The following is an 18,275-nucleotide window of genomic DNA, read 5'->3' as shown; positions in this document are numbered from 1 at the left end:
GAAATACTCAAAAAATCTAATGAAAAACAATAACTTTTCTTGTGAATGAATGACAAAGCGAGCACCGCACTTTCCCTTTATAATCACAGCAGCTGTCAGTCAGTGAGATCAATAATTTCAGCACACTTGTAAAAACACATTTTATTCAATTTATTCTAAAGTGCACTATAAATATTTAATTTTTGAAGCTTTTTTCACATAAAAGTGTGAAAACTGAAGGTCGAATTGAATTTAGCCAAGGAGGAAAAATGAGGTACGTCTTTATTGATTTATTTTTTATGCTGTCTCATGTTTGAATAACTAAATTAATGCTATGCCTGACTATTTAAGTGATTATATTCTGATTATAAACTAAGTATTACACTACTGATGCTCAACACACCAGCAAATGACATCTCACCGGAAGTTTTCGAGCTGGCTTATATTAAAGGTGCCCTAGAATCAAAAATTGAATTTACCTTGGCATAGTTGAATAACAAGAGTTCAGTACATGGAAATGACATACAGTGAGTCTCAAACACCATTGTTTCCTCCTTCTTATATAAATCTCATTTGTTTAAAAGACCTCCGAAGAACAGGCGAATCTCAACATAACACCGACTGTTACGTAACAGTCGGGATCATTAATATGTACGCCCCCAATATTTGCATATGCCAGCTCATGTTCAAGGCATTAGACAAGGGCAGCCAGTATTAACGTCTGGATCTGTGCACAGCTGAATCATCAGACTAGGTAAGCAAGCAAGAACAATAGCAAAAAATGGCAGATGGAGCAATAATAACTGACATGATCCATGATATCATGATATTTTTAGTGATATTTGTGAATTGTCATTAGCATGTTGCTAATGTACTGTTAAATGTGGTTAAAGTTACCATTGTTTATTACTGTATTCATGGAGACAAGAGAGCCATTGCGATTTTCATTTTTAAACACTTGTAGTCTGTATAATGCATAAACACAACTTCATTCTTTATAAATCTCTCCAACAGTGTGTAATGTTAGCTTTAGCCACGGAGCAAAACCTCAAACTCATTCAGAATCAAATGTAAACGTCCAAATAAATACTATACTCACATGATCCGACGCATGCATGCAGTATGCATGAAGAACACTTTGTAAAGATCCATTTGAGGGTTATATTAGCTGTGTGAACTTTGATTATGCACTGTATTATAGTCGCGAGCTCTGGGGGCGGGGAGCGCGCAATTTAAAGGGGCCGCAGCCTGAATCGGTGCATAGTTAATGATGCCCCAAAATAGGCAGTTAAAAAAATTAATTAAAAAAAATCTATGGGGTATTTTGAGCTGAAACTTCACAGACACATTCAGAGGACACCTTAGACTTATATTACATCTTGTAAAAACTGGTTCTAGGGCACCTTTAATGCGGAAGTTCTAAAGAACGCTTTGTGCATATAGCCCATTTTACTCATTCCTCAGGGTTTCGCACTCACACCAAACGTGCACACACCACTGATCTACATAAGTGGCGCTCTCATAATGCTGCCTCTCAAACAGCTTTCGAGTATCAAATTGAGTCATTTTTCTTGGCTTATTTCACTTAAACGGTCAAATACACACAGCATTGTGTCAAAATGCCCATCTTGACGAGTATTCAGGTAAACGCAGTCAGTTTTTGAACGTAAATATTTGAGAGAAAACGCATGTTGTGTAACAGTATATTGAATCCGTGCATAAGCTCTTAAAGTGACAACAGCCTAATAAACCTGCTGCTGTCAGAGAGAAAAATTGCTCACTTTTCTTGTAACTTTAATTGTAAGCATTAATCTGTATTTAATTTTTACAATGTAGACTATCCAGTGTTATTTTTTACATTTAATTTCTGTAGTGTTTACCTGAATACTACTGTTAGACACACCTGAAAAACCTAAATGGCTTTAGGTTTTTCAGGTGTGTCTAACAGTAGTATTCAGTTTATTTCATTTGTCTAATTATTCCCTTGTATTTATTTGTACTATTGTTTGCAAATTGTTTGTCTTTTTTGTACATTTAAGTAAAGTGAAAGCTATTGCAGCAAAATTACCCAAATTATCAATAAATTATGATATGATAATAACAATATCTGTATGGCAGTATATACGGCATCGAAAAACTATATTTTTCAAGGTATCGTATCGAAGTTAGTTAGACATTACAAATTGTACTATGTACAAACACAAGTGAGGGGGAATAAATTCAAATAAATTAATATTCAAAGCAAGTTATCGGAGAAAAAATGTTCTTGAAAGGAAAACATTTATCAAGGTGAAGTCTTTTTTTCTTTAATAATAGTATTCAGTTTTGTTTTATTCGAATTTTATCACATTGACTGGAGTGAAATCAATGTAATGTAAAGTAAACGGTTCATTTCAGCGATGCTGATGATGATCGAGACTATGTTCAAACTCAGGGTTAAAAGGATAGTTCACCCAAAAATGAAAATTCTGTCATCATTTACTCCCCCTCAAATTGTTTCAAACCTGTATGAATGTCTTTCTTCTGCTGAACACAAAAGAAGATATTTTTGAAGAATGTTGTTAACCAAACAGTTTATTATGAAATTTTATATCCATACTATGAAAGTCAATGGTGCCCCAACAACTGTTTGGTTACTGACATTCTTCAAAATATCTTCTTTTGTGTTCAGCAGAAGAACATACGGGTTTGCAACAACTTGAGGATGAATAAATGTTTTCGTTTTTGTGTGAACTATCCCTTTAAAGCAGCTCACCTTTGGTTTATCACTCTTCTGTAAGACTTCAAGTAGGTGGCGACGGAAGCCCTCAAGCTGAGAGAGGCCAATCCTGAATGAACATAAAAGCATTAGATAAACATTCATCTGCTCAGACTTATGAATATATACAACCACAGCTGAACACTCATTTACCTGGGGACCAGATCTTTTCCCAACACGACCGAGGTGACGAACTCTTTCGAGTACTCCATTGCATCCTCACTGTGAATTAAACAGAAGTTTGTGGTTAAACACGTTCTATAACGTCAGCATGAAAAATTCAAATGTGATATTCAACAATTTTTCTAAGGAATATGTCATTCATCTTAGCGTTACAATCTTTTCATGCAGAAAGACCGCGCTAACACTGCAAAGTATATTCCAAGCATGGCAGGCAAGAGCTTCTCTAATCTGTAATTGACATCATGAGCAACAGCATTAACACGAAAGAGTAGTCGTGAGACACATTACCTACTGAATTAAACCAATAACTGTGTTTCAGAAAAAGGCTCTGGGGCGAATCTCAATTCAAATATCATCCTTCCAAAAGATATGCATACATGTATTTTTATTGGACTTATATTTCCCACAACCCCTTACATTATAGAGAAGGAGAACTGTAGTTTGTGACTGACCTCTTGAGAGTTTTTTTAATGTATAAACCTGAAAGTTACACTAAGATTTTATTAATGTTTTAAAAAGAAGTCTGTTCTGTTCACCAAGGCTGCATTTATTTGATAAAAAATACAGTAAAAACAGTAATATTGTGAAATATTATTACAATTTAAAAGAACTGTTTTCTATTTGAATATTTTTGAATATATAAAATGTAATTTATTCCAGTGATCAAAGCTGAATTTTCAGCCTCATTACTCCAGTCTTCAGTGTCACATGATCCTTCAGAAATCATTCTAAAATGATGATTTGCTGCTCAAGAAACATTTCTGATTATTATCAATGTTGAAAACAGTTATGCTACATTTGTTTCAAGAATCTTTAATGAATATAAAATTCAAAAGAACATCATTTATTTAAAACAGAAATCTTTTGTAATGGTATAAATGTGTTTTTGATCCATTTAATGCGTTCTTGCAGAATAAAAGTATTCATTTCTGTCAAAAAAATAATCATACTGACCCCAAATATTTTAATTGGAAGTGTACATTAAAAATTTATTTTAAGATAATTAATTTATAATGTAATTCACTGACATTCCTAGCCAGAGCTTTGAATCTCAGTCACACTATTAGTAAATTGGCAGGTGCGACATCACTAACACCAAATGCCATTGGTTCTCACACGTCATGTGATCACCGATCGCAACACTGCAAGCACATTTGATTTAAAGAGAACATAAGAATATGAAAAATGCTTTGTTCCTCATTTACAACTATGGCATCCAAGGAATACTTTTATGCTGCTTTTTAAATTCACTCATATAACGTTGGAACGACGGATTGAGAAATAATGACAAAATGTCCATTTTTGCCTGAACTAATCCTTTAACACAACAGTTTAATCTCTGCACATGAGTCTTATCTAATGTCATCATGCCTCAGTGACTGCTAAACACGCTCTTTCTCTCAGAGGAGATCGGTTTTCAGCTTTCTCTATAAATGTAGTGCAAAACAGATCCCAGAGCAACAATAGCAAGGTCGCACTGACCTGAGGAGGCCGCCAGGAGGAGAGTAGGAATAGCAGTGCAGTGAAGGATACTGCGGCCGGAGGAGGAAGGACAGGATGGCGGCTGTACCCGCACCCAGAGAGTGACCCACAATCACCAGACCATAGTGCATCGTCCCTTTACCCTGAGACACATGGACAAACACAATACTTTTGTGATACATGATAGCATGCACAATGCAAATTTTTGCATGCAACATGCAAATGTTGTCTGAAGACACTGGGGAACATTTAGTAAACAGTCGTCACATTACCATCTGGTTTTAAAATCAATTTTAAGACCTGCAAAAATAACACGAATACCATCTGTGTCCATCCAGAGCAAACCCATAAAATCGCAAAATAAATAATGTATCACAAATTATTTTACTTAATTAAACAGGCACACGTTCAACTGCAAAACAGGATAATTGCAAGTTCAAAATACTCAAGAAATGTTTATTCAATATATTGTTGTATAGGGTACAATGGGGCTAAGAAAAATGTGTTTTTCACTACTCCCACAGTGCATGATTGCACCAAAATATGTATGTTTGTAGTGAACATTGATGGAGCAACAGATTTTGTGTGAAAATAATTCATAAAAGTGGTTTGTTTTGTTTAAAAATAAAAAATATAAAAATATAAATGTATGCGGTGGCGAAGGGGGCGTTTACCCCACAGACAGATGGGGTAAAACCAGCATGGGGCAAAAGACACACAGTATTGATACATTTTTTAAAGTTAATACTTGTTCAAAACAATCACTTTAGCAAAGTTTGTACACTTTCCTTTTTATTTTGATCAATAAAAGAATTCATTTTTGTTCAATAAATATACTGTCATTAAAATAATGTTAATAAAAAATAAAAGGTTAAAAAAACAGTAAAAAATTATTTTTTAAAAGTAAAGATTCTGAAAGCATTGAAGGAGATCCCATAATAATTTAATATAGATTTACAGCAGTAACAATAAATTATATTTTATTATATGATATGATTAATACCATATTTTTTAAATGTGACCCTGGACCACAAAACCAGTCATAAGGGTCCATTTTTCTTTAAAAATGAAGATTTATACATCATCTGAAAGCAGAATAAATAAGCTATTTGAAAATCTGGAATCTGAGGGTGCAAAAAAAATCTAAATATTGAGAAAATCACCTTTAAAGTTGTTAAAATGAAGTCCTTAGCAATGCATATCCATTCACAAAAATACATTTTTGATATATTTACGGTAGGAATTTACAAAATTTCTTCATGGAACATGATCTTAACTTAATATCCTAATGATTTTTGGCATAAAAGAAAAATCGATAATTTTGACCCATAAAATGTATTGTTGGCTATTGCTACAAATACACCCGTGCGAATTATGACTGGTTTTGCGGTCACAAATATGAAGGTTTCATTATAAATATGGTGATTATCTCTAAAGTGGACACCCAAATACATGATATTTACCATCTGAATCTAACCATGTCATGTCAACAAATGGAAAAGTCAGCCAGCTGTTTATTATCACGTCGATTATTGTGCCTTGAGTCCTGAAAGTGAAGCCAAAGCGTCTCGATCGCCCCCAGGTGGCTGAATGCAGTATAGGTAATAAACTCCGCCCTCTCCATGTAATGTAATGGGACGTGTGACAAACTAAACAGTCAAATTACATGACAAACGTTTATACTTACCAAATCCCTCCCGAAGGCTTGAGAGAGAATCATTTCTTGCTCTAGTTTCTTTTTTATGTATTCAGCTGAATAAACCATTCCCTAAACAAAGGATTGACGAAAAGAAAGAATGAGTTTGTGTTCATATCTGCCAATAATCTGTGTGTGTCTACATGTGTGTGTTTGTGTAGGACCTTGTGTCCGAGCCACGTGCCGTGCTGCTCCTCTAGAGGCAAACGCTCAGAGTCGCCTGTGAGATCTGTCAAAGCGTCCTGAGAAAGAGGGAGAAAGATAAACTGGTAACACTTTACAATAAGGTATATTAGTTAATGTTAGTTAACTACATTAGTTAAAGGATTAGTTCACTTTCAAATTAAAATTTCCTGATAATTTACTCACCCCCATGTCATCCAAGATGTTCATGTCTTTCTTTCTTCAGTCGAAAAGAAATTAAGGTTTTTGATGAAATCATTCCAGGATTATTCTCCATATAGTGGACATTAATGGCCTCCAAAAGGTTGAAGGTCAAAATTACAGTTTCAGTGCAGCTTCAAAGAGCTTTAAACGATACCAGACGAGGAATAAGGGTCTTATCTAGAGAAACCATCGCTCATTTTCTAAAAACAATTAAAAAATTATATACTTTTAACCATAAATGCTCATCTTGAACTAGTTCTCTTCTTCTTCTCTATTTGAATTCCGGCAGTGTAAGTGTATTACTGCTCTCCATAGGTCAAAGTTTGAATTAAATTGTCATATACAATATGCTAGTGCAAGTATATAACAATAAGTTCAAACTTTGACCTGTGGAGGGCAGTAATACACTTACACTGCTGGAATTCTAATAGAGAAGAAGAAGAGAGCTAGTTCAAGATGAGCATTTATGGTTAAAACGTATATAATTATTATTTTTTTTTTCGAAAATGACCGATCGTTTCGCTAGATAAGACCCTTATTCCTCGTCTGATATCGTTTAAAGCCCTTTGAAGCTGCACTGAAACTGTAATTTTGACCTTCAACCTTTTGGAGGCCACTGAAGTCCACTATAAGGACAATAATCCTGTAATGTTTTCATCAAAAACCTTAATTTCTTTTCGACTGAAGAAAGAAAGACATGAACATCTTGGATGACATGGGGGTGAGTAAATTATCAGGAAATTTTTATTTGAAAGTGAACTAATCCTTTAACATGAACTTATAATGAAATGCACTTCTAAAGCATTTATTAATCTTTGTTAATTTTAACATTTACTAATACATTATTAAAATCTTGTTAACATAATGCACTGTGAACTAACATGAACAAACAATGAACAGCTGTATTTTTATTAACTAACGTTAACAAAGATTAACAAATACAGTAAGAAATGTATTGCTCATGGTTAGTTCATGGTAGTAAATACATTAGATAAACTTAATAAATGGTGAACCAGAGACACATGTGAGGGATAATGTACAGCAAGCCATTCATTATCGCAAAAAAAACTACTGGGTTTATTTTGCAATATTTAATAATCTCTCTATACATTAGCAGACTTATTACATGGCTACTAATAAATAAATAAATGGACATGAAACATTGATTTGAGTTATTCTATTATGTGAAAAGAAAGAGACCATAGAGTGATACAAGAAACATGAAACTAGCAAAGCTTTGTATGAAATCGATAGCCTGGTACTATAGACAAATGTACATTTTACAAGGGCTAACTGATTTCAGACCATTAAATTATAATTTTTTTTCCTTAAAATGCTCTTGTGTGGGTAGAGTACTTTCTTATGTCACAGCTGCTTAGAAACAGCCAATATTTTATATTATAGTTATATTATAGTTTTATTAAAGTGCTCCTACTATGCTATTTTAAAGGTTCTTAATTTTATTTTGGAGGTCTCGTATAATAGGTTTACATGCATTCAAGGTCAAAAAACATCAGCTCTTTTCTCACAGTGTCTGAAATGGTTTGATAAAGGATTCAGTCTCTCTAAACCCATCCTTTCTGATAGCTGACTCTGCTTTGATTGGTCTGTTGAGATTGTTCTACTCTGCTCTGATTGGTCAGATGGCCCAGTCTGATGCAGAACACAGCATCTTCTCGACATGTCGACAACATGAACCAAACTCTTCCTGGCCTCAGCTAACACTCCAAGTCTAATAACCCTGATTTTAATTCTATGATCATACACTTAAGCTCATGAGGTCACTCAGGCTTCATTGTTACAGCACACGTAAGGTTGACTCACCTTAGGGGACAATGTCCCTCTGATACTGATCACGACTTTTTTCTTTGCATGATCCACTGCTACAAAGAAGGGTGTCTCATAAACCTACAAATCAAAAATATAGACAATAATTTGTCTTAATCACACATTTAGCATTTATCACATCAGTTCTCAAGTATTTTAGTCAGGCGGTGACTCATTGATGTTTTTCACACAAGACATTACAGCTCAGGATTTCAGGGGTCAGGGGTGTTAAAGAATTATCGTAAGATGCCGTACTGCGTCATGGCAGGACGTGTAGACAATTTGGACTTCTTTAAGGTCTCGGTCCAGGAATTGCCGTCGAATGGCAAGAACGTTACAGCCACAGCAGTTATCCTCCTCAACGGTGACAGACTGAGAGAGACGAGAACCTGAAACTGAAGTATTACAGCTGACGAGAGAGAAGAAAGGAAGAGACACAAAAAGGGAAAAAAAAATTAAAGGCATTCAAAGTCCAAAACAGACAATTTTTTACCATAAGAAAATGCAAAAAAAAAGGTAGAAAAATAAATAAATAAATAAATAAATTATTATATATATATATATATATATATATATATATATATACACACACACACACACACACACACACAAACAATTTTCTAAAATAACAGTTTCTAATTGATAATAAATGAGTTTATATATGAATTATTTAATTATTTAATAAATTATTTATTATGAAATGACAAAACGTAATTTATTATCATTTAGAAACAATTTTTCATATTATATATATATATATATATATATATATATATATATATATATATATATATATATATATATATATATATATACACACACACACACACACTGTATACACGCACACATTTTTATGTATTCTTATTGTGTATTTATGTTTGTGTGTTTATGTATTCTTACATATTTATGCATATAACATAACAGTTATTGTCAATAAAATACAAAATAAAATAATAAAATTAATTAATACAAAATAAAATAATAAAAGATAAATAAAAATTACAATTACAATTTAAAATAACCGTTTTCTATTACAATATATTTACTTATTCATGTGATCAAAGCTACAATTTTCTAAAATGTTTCTAATCAATAATAAATTACAATATATATATATATATATATATATATATATATATATATATATATATATATATACACACACACACAAACATTTTTGTTCTTATTGATAATAAATTGCATATTTATGCACATAACAACAGTTATTATCAATAAAAATGCAAGAAAAAATAAAAAATAATAATAAAAAATAAAATAGTAATAAAAAATATAAAAAATTAAAATTATTACAATTTAAAAGAAATCTTCTATTATAATGTATTTTATAATGTATTTTTTATTCCTGTGATCAAAGCTGGATTTTCAGCATCATTACTGCAGTCTTCAGTGTCACATGATCCTTCAGAAATCATTTATTTGAAACATTAATCTTCTGTAACATTATAAATAGCAAGTCTACCAACTTACGAGCAGGTGCTGACGAGTCTGCACAGTCCACACGCCGGCTTTCTCAAAAGATAAACGGGCCAGCCATACGCCGCCATGGCAAACAGCATGTAGTAACACACTTCCTTATACATGGCCATCTCAGACTGTAAACAGAGGGAGAGCATTATAAATAAAAAACATATCAACACAAGCACACACCTTTACTGTATTCTTGAAATACCGAGTTCTTGAGGTCCAAGTATTTAGTGTTGCGAGTTACAGGCATCCCGGACAGAAAGGCCAAAACGTCATTGTTTGCCTACAAACAAACAAACGGAAAAACATTTTGTATTATTTGGACAGTGAGGAATATTCGTCCAATAAAAAAGTAATGTTACTGATCATGTAATACCACGATTCTGCAAACCTGATCCAAGATGGCGGATCTCTTAGCTCGCTGTCTCTGTCGGAGGAGCACCAAGCCAGCGATGATGTCACTCGGCACGATGTCCAGATCCCGGAAAAACTCGGCAAACAAGCTGGCCACCTCAGAGTAAGCGTCCTGAGAGAGAATATCTTCTACTGAGAATGGTGTGTGTACATATGAGACGCTCTCACAGTAACTGGCATGTGTGTATTTGAGTTGGTGCTCGAGTCTTACAGATTGTGTGTCTTTCGCTCTAGTGCAGCACATGAAGAATTTGAGTCTCCTGCTCCAGCTGCTGGCTTGACCCTCTTCTAGCCTGTGTCTGAAAGAGACAGATGCAACCCAACTGAGCAAACATCATGAGAAGATTTGGGAATTATAGCTCAATACATACTGGAACGGCAATGACGCAAACACGCATCTAGAAACAGGGGTGGAAAAATGGGGCATTCGTACACATACACTGTGCAACTGTAGATTGAAGGGGGTGCTAAAATCATAACAGCTAGCAAAACAAAAATCTGTACAAACTTGCAATACTCTGTTATGATCCAAACTACCTGATAATATATATTAGAGATGCACCGATATATCGGCCAATTATCGGTATCGGACGATAGTGTGAAAATTTGCTTTTATCGGCCGACACCGATTATTGTCCGATATATCGGTGCATCTATAATATATATTGCCATTATATCAGCTGTCAGATAGTTTGGATCATAACAGGGTATTGCAAGTTTATTTAAAAACAGCCGATAGTCAGGGCTGATATCAAAACAGGGCAGGAAAATGCACTGCATTTGTGCTTTGTGTAAAGAAAATGCTAAGAAACCAGTTTGATATATATTAACAGTAATTATATGAATTAACAACATTTAGAAAGTTAAGAAATATTAATTTAATCTTTAGAATTAAGTTAATGTGTTAATATTAATTTTAGCAATGTGTTGCCAGTTGATGAAATGGAGAGAATAAAGTTTTTATTTGCATTTCTTTCAAAATATAATAATTAAAAATGTAATGATTAATTATTAATTATAATGAAATTGTCATTAATTTAAAAGAAGGTATAAAAGGCAGAACCCCCAAACTATCGGTATTGTTATCAGTATCGGCAGATCACTCTGAATAATCTGCTATCGGTATCGGTGGAGAAATTTAGTATCGGTGCATCTCTTATATATATATATATATATATATATATATATATATATATATATATATGCATTTAATATTTACAAATGGGATGTGCACAATATTGGTGAAATTAAACAAATACTTAATTTACACAATATTTACTAAATTTATTAAAAAAAGCGTAAAACCTAAAATAGGCATTCAATTCAGTGTTAATTTAGTATTATGTACAATTATATAATTACATACTTTTCAATGCTATTGTATCTACTAGTGGTGTCAATCAATAAAAAAAAAAAAAAGTAATTAATCGCACATTTTCTGCAATTAATCGCGATTAATCGCATCTAACATTAAAGTTTTTAATATATTTTTATATTGTAATAATTTCACATATAATCTCCAAACTACAACATAATGACAGTATTTAAATATTTGATCTGACAGGTAAATATCCAGAATCAAAGCCTTCACTTCACAGTTTTCACTGCATAATTTAGATTAAAATACAGATTCATTTTTATTAAAGCTACAAAAGTTATTCCATTAAGAGCAGTGAGTGATTTTCTTTTTCTGTAGCAGGTTTATTAGGCTGCTGTCACTTTAAGACCGGCCGCACATGACGCGCACCTGCATACTATTTTCTTACAACTCTTTGTGGTAATTTAAGATGTTATATAAGACTGTGCTTACGACGATACTCGACAAAATGCACATTTTGGCATAATTGTGTGTGTTTTTGTCCGTTCAAGCGCAAAAGACAACTCAATGCGGCTGGTGTCAGTAGCAGCACAATTCGACAGCGTTAATGCTACCAGCATCAAATTCATGTGGTTTGAGGCTTTATTAACATCCTTACCTACCCCTACCCTAAACCTACCCTTAAAACAATGCAAATATAGTGTTGGTAGCACAATCTAATAGGTAGCATTATTCATCAGAACACCGGCGCGCTGTCTGAAGAGGCTTTCTGTGCACACAAGTCTTGTGTTTGTCACACAGACAGGAGATTCACAGATGTGCGCCAGTACCGCACTAAGTTCTCTTTTGTTGCGTATGGGGCTGCATAGACCAGTCTTGTCGCGCTTGAATGTTTTAAAAGCATTTGCATGAATAAGAGCGTGACTATATAATGTAACACTAGCTAAATGACGGAAAAAACAGATGCTGTGTTAATTGCATTAAATATTTTTAACGCGTTGAACTGAAAAAATTAATTGCATGTGTTAATAGGTTAATTTTGAATTAGTTTTCATTTTCACCATTTAGTAATTTTGTTGTGCTTGTGTCATTATTAGTTTTTTTCTATTTCTATTTACCTTTAATTTATTTTTTATTTCAGTTTTATTTTTATTTCAGTACATCATCTTCAACCTATTTTATTTCAGTTAGTTACAGTTTTCAGCCAACATGTATATTTTATTTAATTTCAGCTTTATTTTAAATAAGAAAAATAGTTTTGAAAAAGTTTTAGTTAACAATAACAACACCGAGACTACACAAATATTTATTATTCTATTATTATATTCAATATGTTTTTTTAATGTATTATATTGTTCTGTTTTTTTTTTGTTTTGTTTTTTTTTTAAAGGTATTTTATTTTTATTGTACATATTATTTGGGGTTTTGTTAGTCGGGGTAATAATTTTGTGGAATTTGAACTTGTGACACATGGGTTTTGGTACACTTATCTGTACACTTATTTCATGTAGATAAATACAATAAAAAAAGAAATGTGAATTTTATGTTTCAATTTTGGCAAAAAAAAAAAAAAGTCCATCACTAAAGCACTTGAATTTTCATGATAGAACTAAAAATGTAACTTTTAGTACACTCAGATTAAGATTGAATTTACAAATGATGGGAGTGTATCCCGAAATAAGCTACACTTTTAAAAATAAAGGTTCAAAAAGTTGATTTTTTTGCAGCAATGCCATAAATGATCCATTTAAGGTTTCACAAAGAACCTTTAAGTAAATAGTTCTTAAAAGAACCATTTGTTTTCATAGTGTGAAGAACATTTTAATAATCTGAAGAACCTTTTTTTCAGTATAAAGAACCTTTTGTGCAATGAAAAGATTCCATGGATGTTAAAGGTTTTGCCAACCTTTATTTTTAGGGAGTGTAGTGTGAGAACAATAAAGCGCTGTACCTGAGGGTGTACGTCGTGAGGTTACGCTGACGCCGGCGAGTTGCTTTCAGCTTCACAAAGGTCCGTCCGGTGGGGTCAAAGGTGCACATCATGGTGAAACACACGCTGAAGATGACCAACCAGTTACACACCACAATTCCTGTTAAAAACAAATAAATACCGTTTTATCTAATATTTTAAATGTGCTTTAGACATCTTCATTTGATGCTTATAGATGTATATAGTCTATACTGTAAAAAGAACCAACTGTCTCTTTGTCAGTCCGTGTCTTGTACAGACAGATGATGGGCATGGAAGTGAAGTGTGCTATTATGGGACGGGGGTGGACAATGAGCGACACTGATTCATGGTCAGAACAGACATGTGGAAAGCTACACTAGGCGTATTGTTAGAAAGTGTGCGTTGAGATTCCAGGACATAAATAGCTATAAATGTCTATCAAATTCACAGGAATCTGCTGAGGTTAACAAGGGGAGGTTTCATGAGATTTTAACATGCCTGCTCATGCCTCAAAGATGCCACACTCTCGCTGCTGACAGCGCTGTTATGGCTGTATATTCAGTTCTGTGCAAACATTTTCTGTACAGTGGTAGATATGCTTGTGTGACGGTTGTATGCACAGGTCTGATGTACTGTCTTTACACATAGACTGACAGTTAAGGGTAACATGGAAATGTAGAGCAGGTCATGTACATTTTCATGAAGTACCGTGTCTATTAATGGGTAAAGCTACAGTAACGTCTTCAGCTAGTCAGTTTAAGATCTTTCCATCTAAAATGGTTATAGCCTATAGTGAATGTTTTATGAGCAGAAGGAAAGTCTCTCTGTCTTTTTAGTTATGAGAAAGAACCATATTCATCCGCACAGAGCCAAAACACAACCAAAACAACGTTCTTTCGCAAAATGCATGCAGTTTTGCTTTTTAACCGCTAGAGGGACAAAAGTGTACCTTTAAATTTACTGAATTATCCAAAAATAGGCATTACCATGCATTAAAATACAAACAAATGTTTCATTTAATTTACAGAAAATATAACTATAATGTGAAACAGTACCGGTCAAAAGTTTGGAAACATTACTATTTTTTTATGTTTTTGAAAAAAGTCTCTTCTGCTCATCAAGGCTGCATTTATTTGATCAAAAATACAAAAAATATATATATATATTATGAAATATTATTTCAATTTAAAATAATTGTTTTCTATTTTAATATACTTTAAAGTATAATTTATTCCTGTGATCAAAGCTGAATTTTCAGCATCATTACTCCAGTCTTCAGTGTCACATGATCCTTCAGAAATCATTCTAATATGATGATTTATTATTAATGTTAATAATTATTATCAATTCATATTCAGGATATTCTTTGATGAATAAACTAATTTATTTAAAATAGAAATATTTTGCAACAATATACACTACTACACTAGTTTGGGGTCAGTCATTTCTTTTTTTGAATGAAATTAATACTTTTATTCAGCAAGGATGTGTTAAATTGAAAAAAAAAAGTGATAGTAAAGACTTATATTGTTAGAAAAGATTTATATTTTGAATAAATTATTCTTTTAAACTTTTTATTTATCAATGAATCCTAAAAAAACAAAACATCACAGGCTCCAAAAAAATATCACTGCTTCAAACATTGATAATAAATCATCATATTAGAATGATTTCTGAAGGATCATGTGACACTGAAGACTGGAGTAATGATGCTGAAAATTCAGCTTTGATCACAGAAATAAATGACATTTTACTATATATTCACACAGAAAACAGCTATTTTACATTGTAATAATATTTCACAATATTACTGTTTTTGCTGTATTTTTGATCAAATAAATGCAGCATTGATAAGCAGAAGAGACTTAATTAAAAATGGTAATGTTTTCAAACTCTTGACCAGTACTGTATATAACATTAATAATATATGACATTGTGAAAAAATATTTCGCACCGCTACATTGTTTTTATTCATGTCTTACCCAGGGTGAGGTTCTTGGCGGTGATGTCGGAGCAGGGCTGGTAGTACTGCACCAACCAGGCGATGCCCACCACCGCGTACACCAGCTCCACCAGCAGGATGGCTGCAGACAGGAGGAACAATTAATGACAAGCATTGATTTAAGGCCTCATTACATAGGCCTATGGGTTTTCATTTTAAGTGCATGATAAAACAATGCAACCCCACAAGAAATCTTATGACAAGCATCAGTATTATTATTGCTCATCATTTTCAAACCTCTGTAACCGGTCACTCACATGAGATCCACCAATAGCAAACCACTACCATCCAATCAACTCCCCACTGACAAAATCAAGTCCCGCCCTACATTTGTTCTTGTTTGAGAAGCCATTTCACTTGGATATAGGTCAAAATAGGAAAGAAAAGACTATCACATCTTTCCATTTCAACAGAGCTGACATATGAGATCCTAACATACTGAAAGAACTTTTTTTTGTGGTTGTCTTTGTGGTAAAAGTGCAAGTGTGTGTCTTACCCAGCCGTATATAGAGCACGTACTGCACCGCCTCTCTGGGTTGTGTGTACAGGATGCTGCCTCTCATGCTCAGCCACATGATGGCGCTCTCGCAGATCAGACAGCTGACCAGGATGCCAAGGTAACCGCGACCGTGATCCACCAGCGTGACCGAGCATGACTGCTCTGAACTGTACGGCAGCCCAAAGAGAACCACGGACAGAACCACCAGCCTGCCGGAAGAGCACAGCCGCAAATGATCCCACACACCTCGGGAATGTGATATTTCTGACATCAAAGTGATTTTTGGAAGACAGTTGAACATGCTGAACAATTTCATACATCTTTTTCACTTCTTAAAACAAAAAGTTTATTTAGTTATTCTTGGGATTTAAAGGGATAGTTCACCCCAAAATGAAAATCATCCCATGATTTACTCACCCTCAAGCCATCCTAGGTGTATATGACTGTCTTCTTTCAGATGAACACAATCAGAGTTATATTAAAAAATATTCTGGCTCTTCCAAGCTTTATAATGAGAATGAATGGGGCTTGAGGTTTTAAAGCCCAAAAAAGTGCATCCATCCATCATAAAAGTAATCCATGGGCTTAATAAAGGCCTTCTGAAATGAAGTGGCTGGATTTTGTAAAAAAAATATATCCTGATTTAAACTTCTGATGCGATGCATGATGTAGCATGTAGGAGTATCGTAAGCTTAGACGCCTCTCGAGGTTCAAACAAATAGGGCTGGACAACAAACTCAAGCTCCTCTTCTCTTATATTGAAATCCTCCAACATTTCTCTTTAAAATTTCTCGTTTGGACTTCTAACTGGCTGGTGTTTTGCTTTGCTCTATCCTCTGTGCTTTTGTGTTCGTCAATGCATCATGAGATTACTCTTTTGGCTTATGTTGATTTGCGTAAGCCATCTGCCGGAAGCAAGTTATTTTAGTTTATAAAGATTTAAATATGGATATTTTTCTTTTCTTTTCAAAAATGCATCACTTTGCTTCAGAAGGCCTTTAGGTAAATGTGGCCCAAATCTGATTTTTTCAGATTTCAGATCTGTTTTCCCCATGACGGTGTGAACAGCACAAACCACATGGAATCTGATCTTTTCAATTCATATCATAAACGTTTCAAAACTCTGCTCTCTTTTGTCACATCATTGTCTTTATTTTTCATATTGCTGGCTTCTCTGGCAGATCACACTATAAATAAATGCATAATCGCTTACTTTTTTAAGGCCCTCCCTATTACTTCCGTATGGCAGCGGCGCTGTGTGTGTTGCCATGTCTGCGATTTTCCAGCAGAATTGGGTTACTTTTTCACTGTTTCCGCGGGTTGTTTTGCAACTCAGTGGATTGAAGCGACCGCACTAAAGCGATATTTAACCCCTGGAATGCGTTTTTACCGGGATACCCCACGGAACGCGATTAGGCTAGTTTTGGACTAGTTTTGAGAAGCAATTGAGTGGATTTTGTGGTAAAAACCTGGCAACCCCATTTGTATCGTTCTTTTGCGCATGCAGGTCAGTTCAGAACCATGATCTGTTCACACTGGAAATCTGATATTAGCCACATTTAAAACAACAATGAAAACAGCTATACAAAAAAAATCAGATCTGAGCAAAAATTCGAAATGAGCATTAAGGCTCGCAGTGTGAACGAAGCCTTTTATGATGGATGGATGCAATTTTTTGGACTTCAAAACCTCAAGCCTCATTCACTTCCATTATAAAGCTTGGAAGAGCCAGGATATTTTTTAATATAACTCCGATTGTGTTCGTCTGAAAGAAGATAGTCATATACACCTAGGATGGCTTGAGGGTGAGTAAATCATGGGATAATTTTCATTTTTGGGTGAACTATCCCTTTAAGAATCGATATTAGTTTATAAAAATGAGAACAGATTAAAATCGAGAAATCAATATTTTTTACCCAGCCCTAAAATGTAGTTTGGTCGCACAAGTCTGCTGCCTCAAAACAGACAAAATTAGTGTAATTTTCTGGCAAGCTTTATCGTTATTCTTCATTAACATACAAAATGTGTATGAAATAGGATAAACAGTACTGTCAATAAACTTATTTTGGTCAGTACCAACAATTAAAACAACTAATCTCAGGAAAGTCAGGGCTTAAATAAAAATCTAGAGTTTTATAATCATATTTATGCTAAAAAAAACCCTAAAGAATTAAAGGTGCCCTAGAACCAGTTTTTAAAAGATGTAATATAAGTCTAAGGTGTCCCCTGAATGTGTCTGTGAAGTTTCAGCTCAAAATACCCCATTGATTTTTTTTAATTAATTTTTTTAACTG

The 18,275-nt window shown here is 33.8% G+C and overlaps 1 protein-coding gene across 4 annotated transcripts in view; it reads right to left on the bottom strand.

The window, feature by feature from the left end:
* dagla (diacylglycerol lipase, alpha) overlaps nt 1-18,275 on the bottom strand; it is a 55,521-nt gene that overhangs the window by 16,230 nt on the left and 21,016 nt on the right. For 2 of the 4 annotated variants that reach the window (XM_048183693.1, XM_048183689.1), the window contains exons 3-16: nt 15,979-16,190; nt 15,463-15,564; nt 13,481-13,619; nt 10,423-10,510; nt 10,174-10,323; nt 10,003-10,080; nt 9,801-9,925; nt 8,568-8,721; nt 8,310-8,393; nt 6,263-6,340; nt 6,090-6,170; nt 4,403-4,545; nt 2,891-2,959; nt 2,735-2,807 (exon numbers count right to left, since the gene is read on the bottom strand). In XM_048183693.1, the coding sequence (XP_048039650.1) occupies nt 2,735-2,807; nt 2,891-2,959; nt 4,403-4,545; nt 6,090-6,170; nt 6,263-6,340; nt 8,310-8,393; nt 8,568-8,721; nt 9,801-9,925; nt 10,003-10,080; nt 10,174-10,323; nt 10,423-10,510; nt 13,481-13,619; nt 15,463-15,564; nt 15,979-16,190 (1,576 nt within the window). The remainder of the gene's footprint in view (nt 1-2,734; nt 2,808-2,890; nt 2,960-4,402; nt 4,546-6,089; nt 6,171-6,262; nt 6,341-8,309; nt 8,394-8,567; nt 8,722-9,800; nt 9,926-10,002; nt 10,081-10,173; nt 10,324-10,422; nt 10,511-13,480; nt 13,620-15,462; nt 15,565-15,978; nt 16,191-18,275) is intronic. The other 2 variants (XM_048183690.1, XM_048183692.1) reach the window with 2 other exon arrangements.

Source organism: Megalobrama amblycephala, linkage group LG3 (genome assembly GCF_018812025.1).
Source record: "Megalobrama amblycephala isolate DHTTF-2021 linkage group LG3, ASM1881202v1, whole genome shotgun sequence".
Classification (NCBI taxonomy): Eukaryota; Metazoa; Chordata; class Actinopteri; order Cypriniformes; family Xenocyprididae; genus Megalobrama; species Megalobrama amblycephala.
Note: the sequence above shows the minus strand (reverse complement) of the source record. Positions and strands in the feature narration are given on the sequence as shown.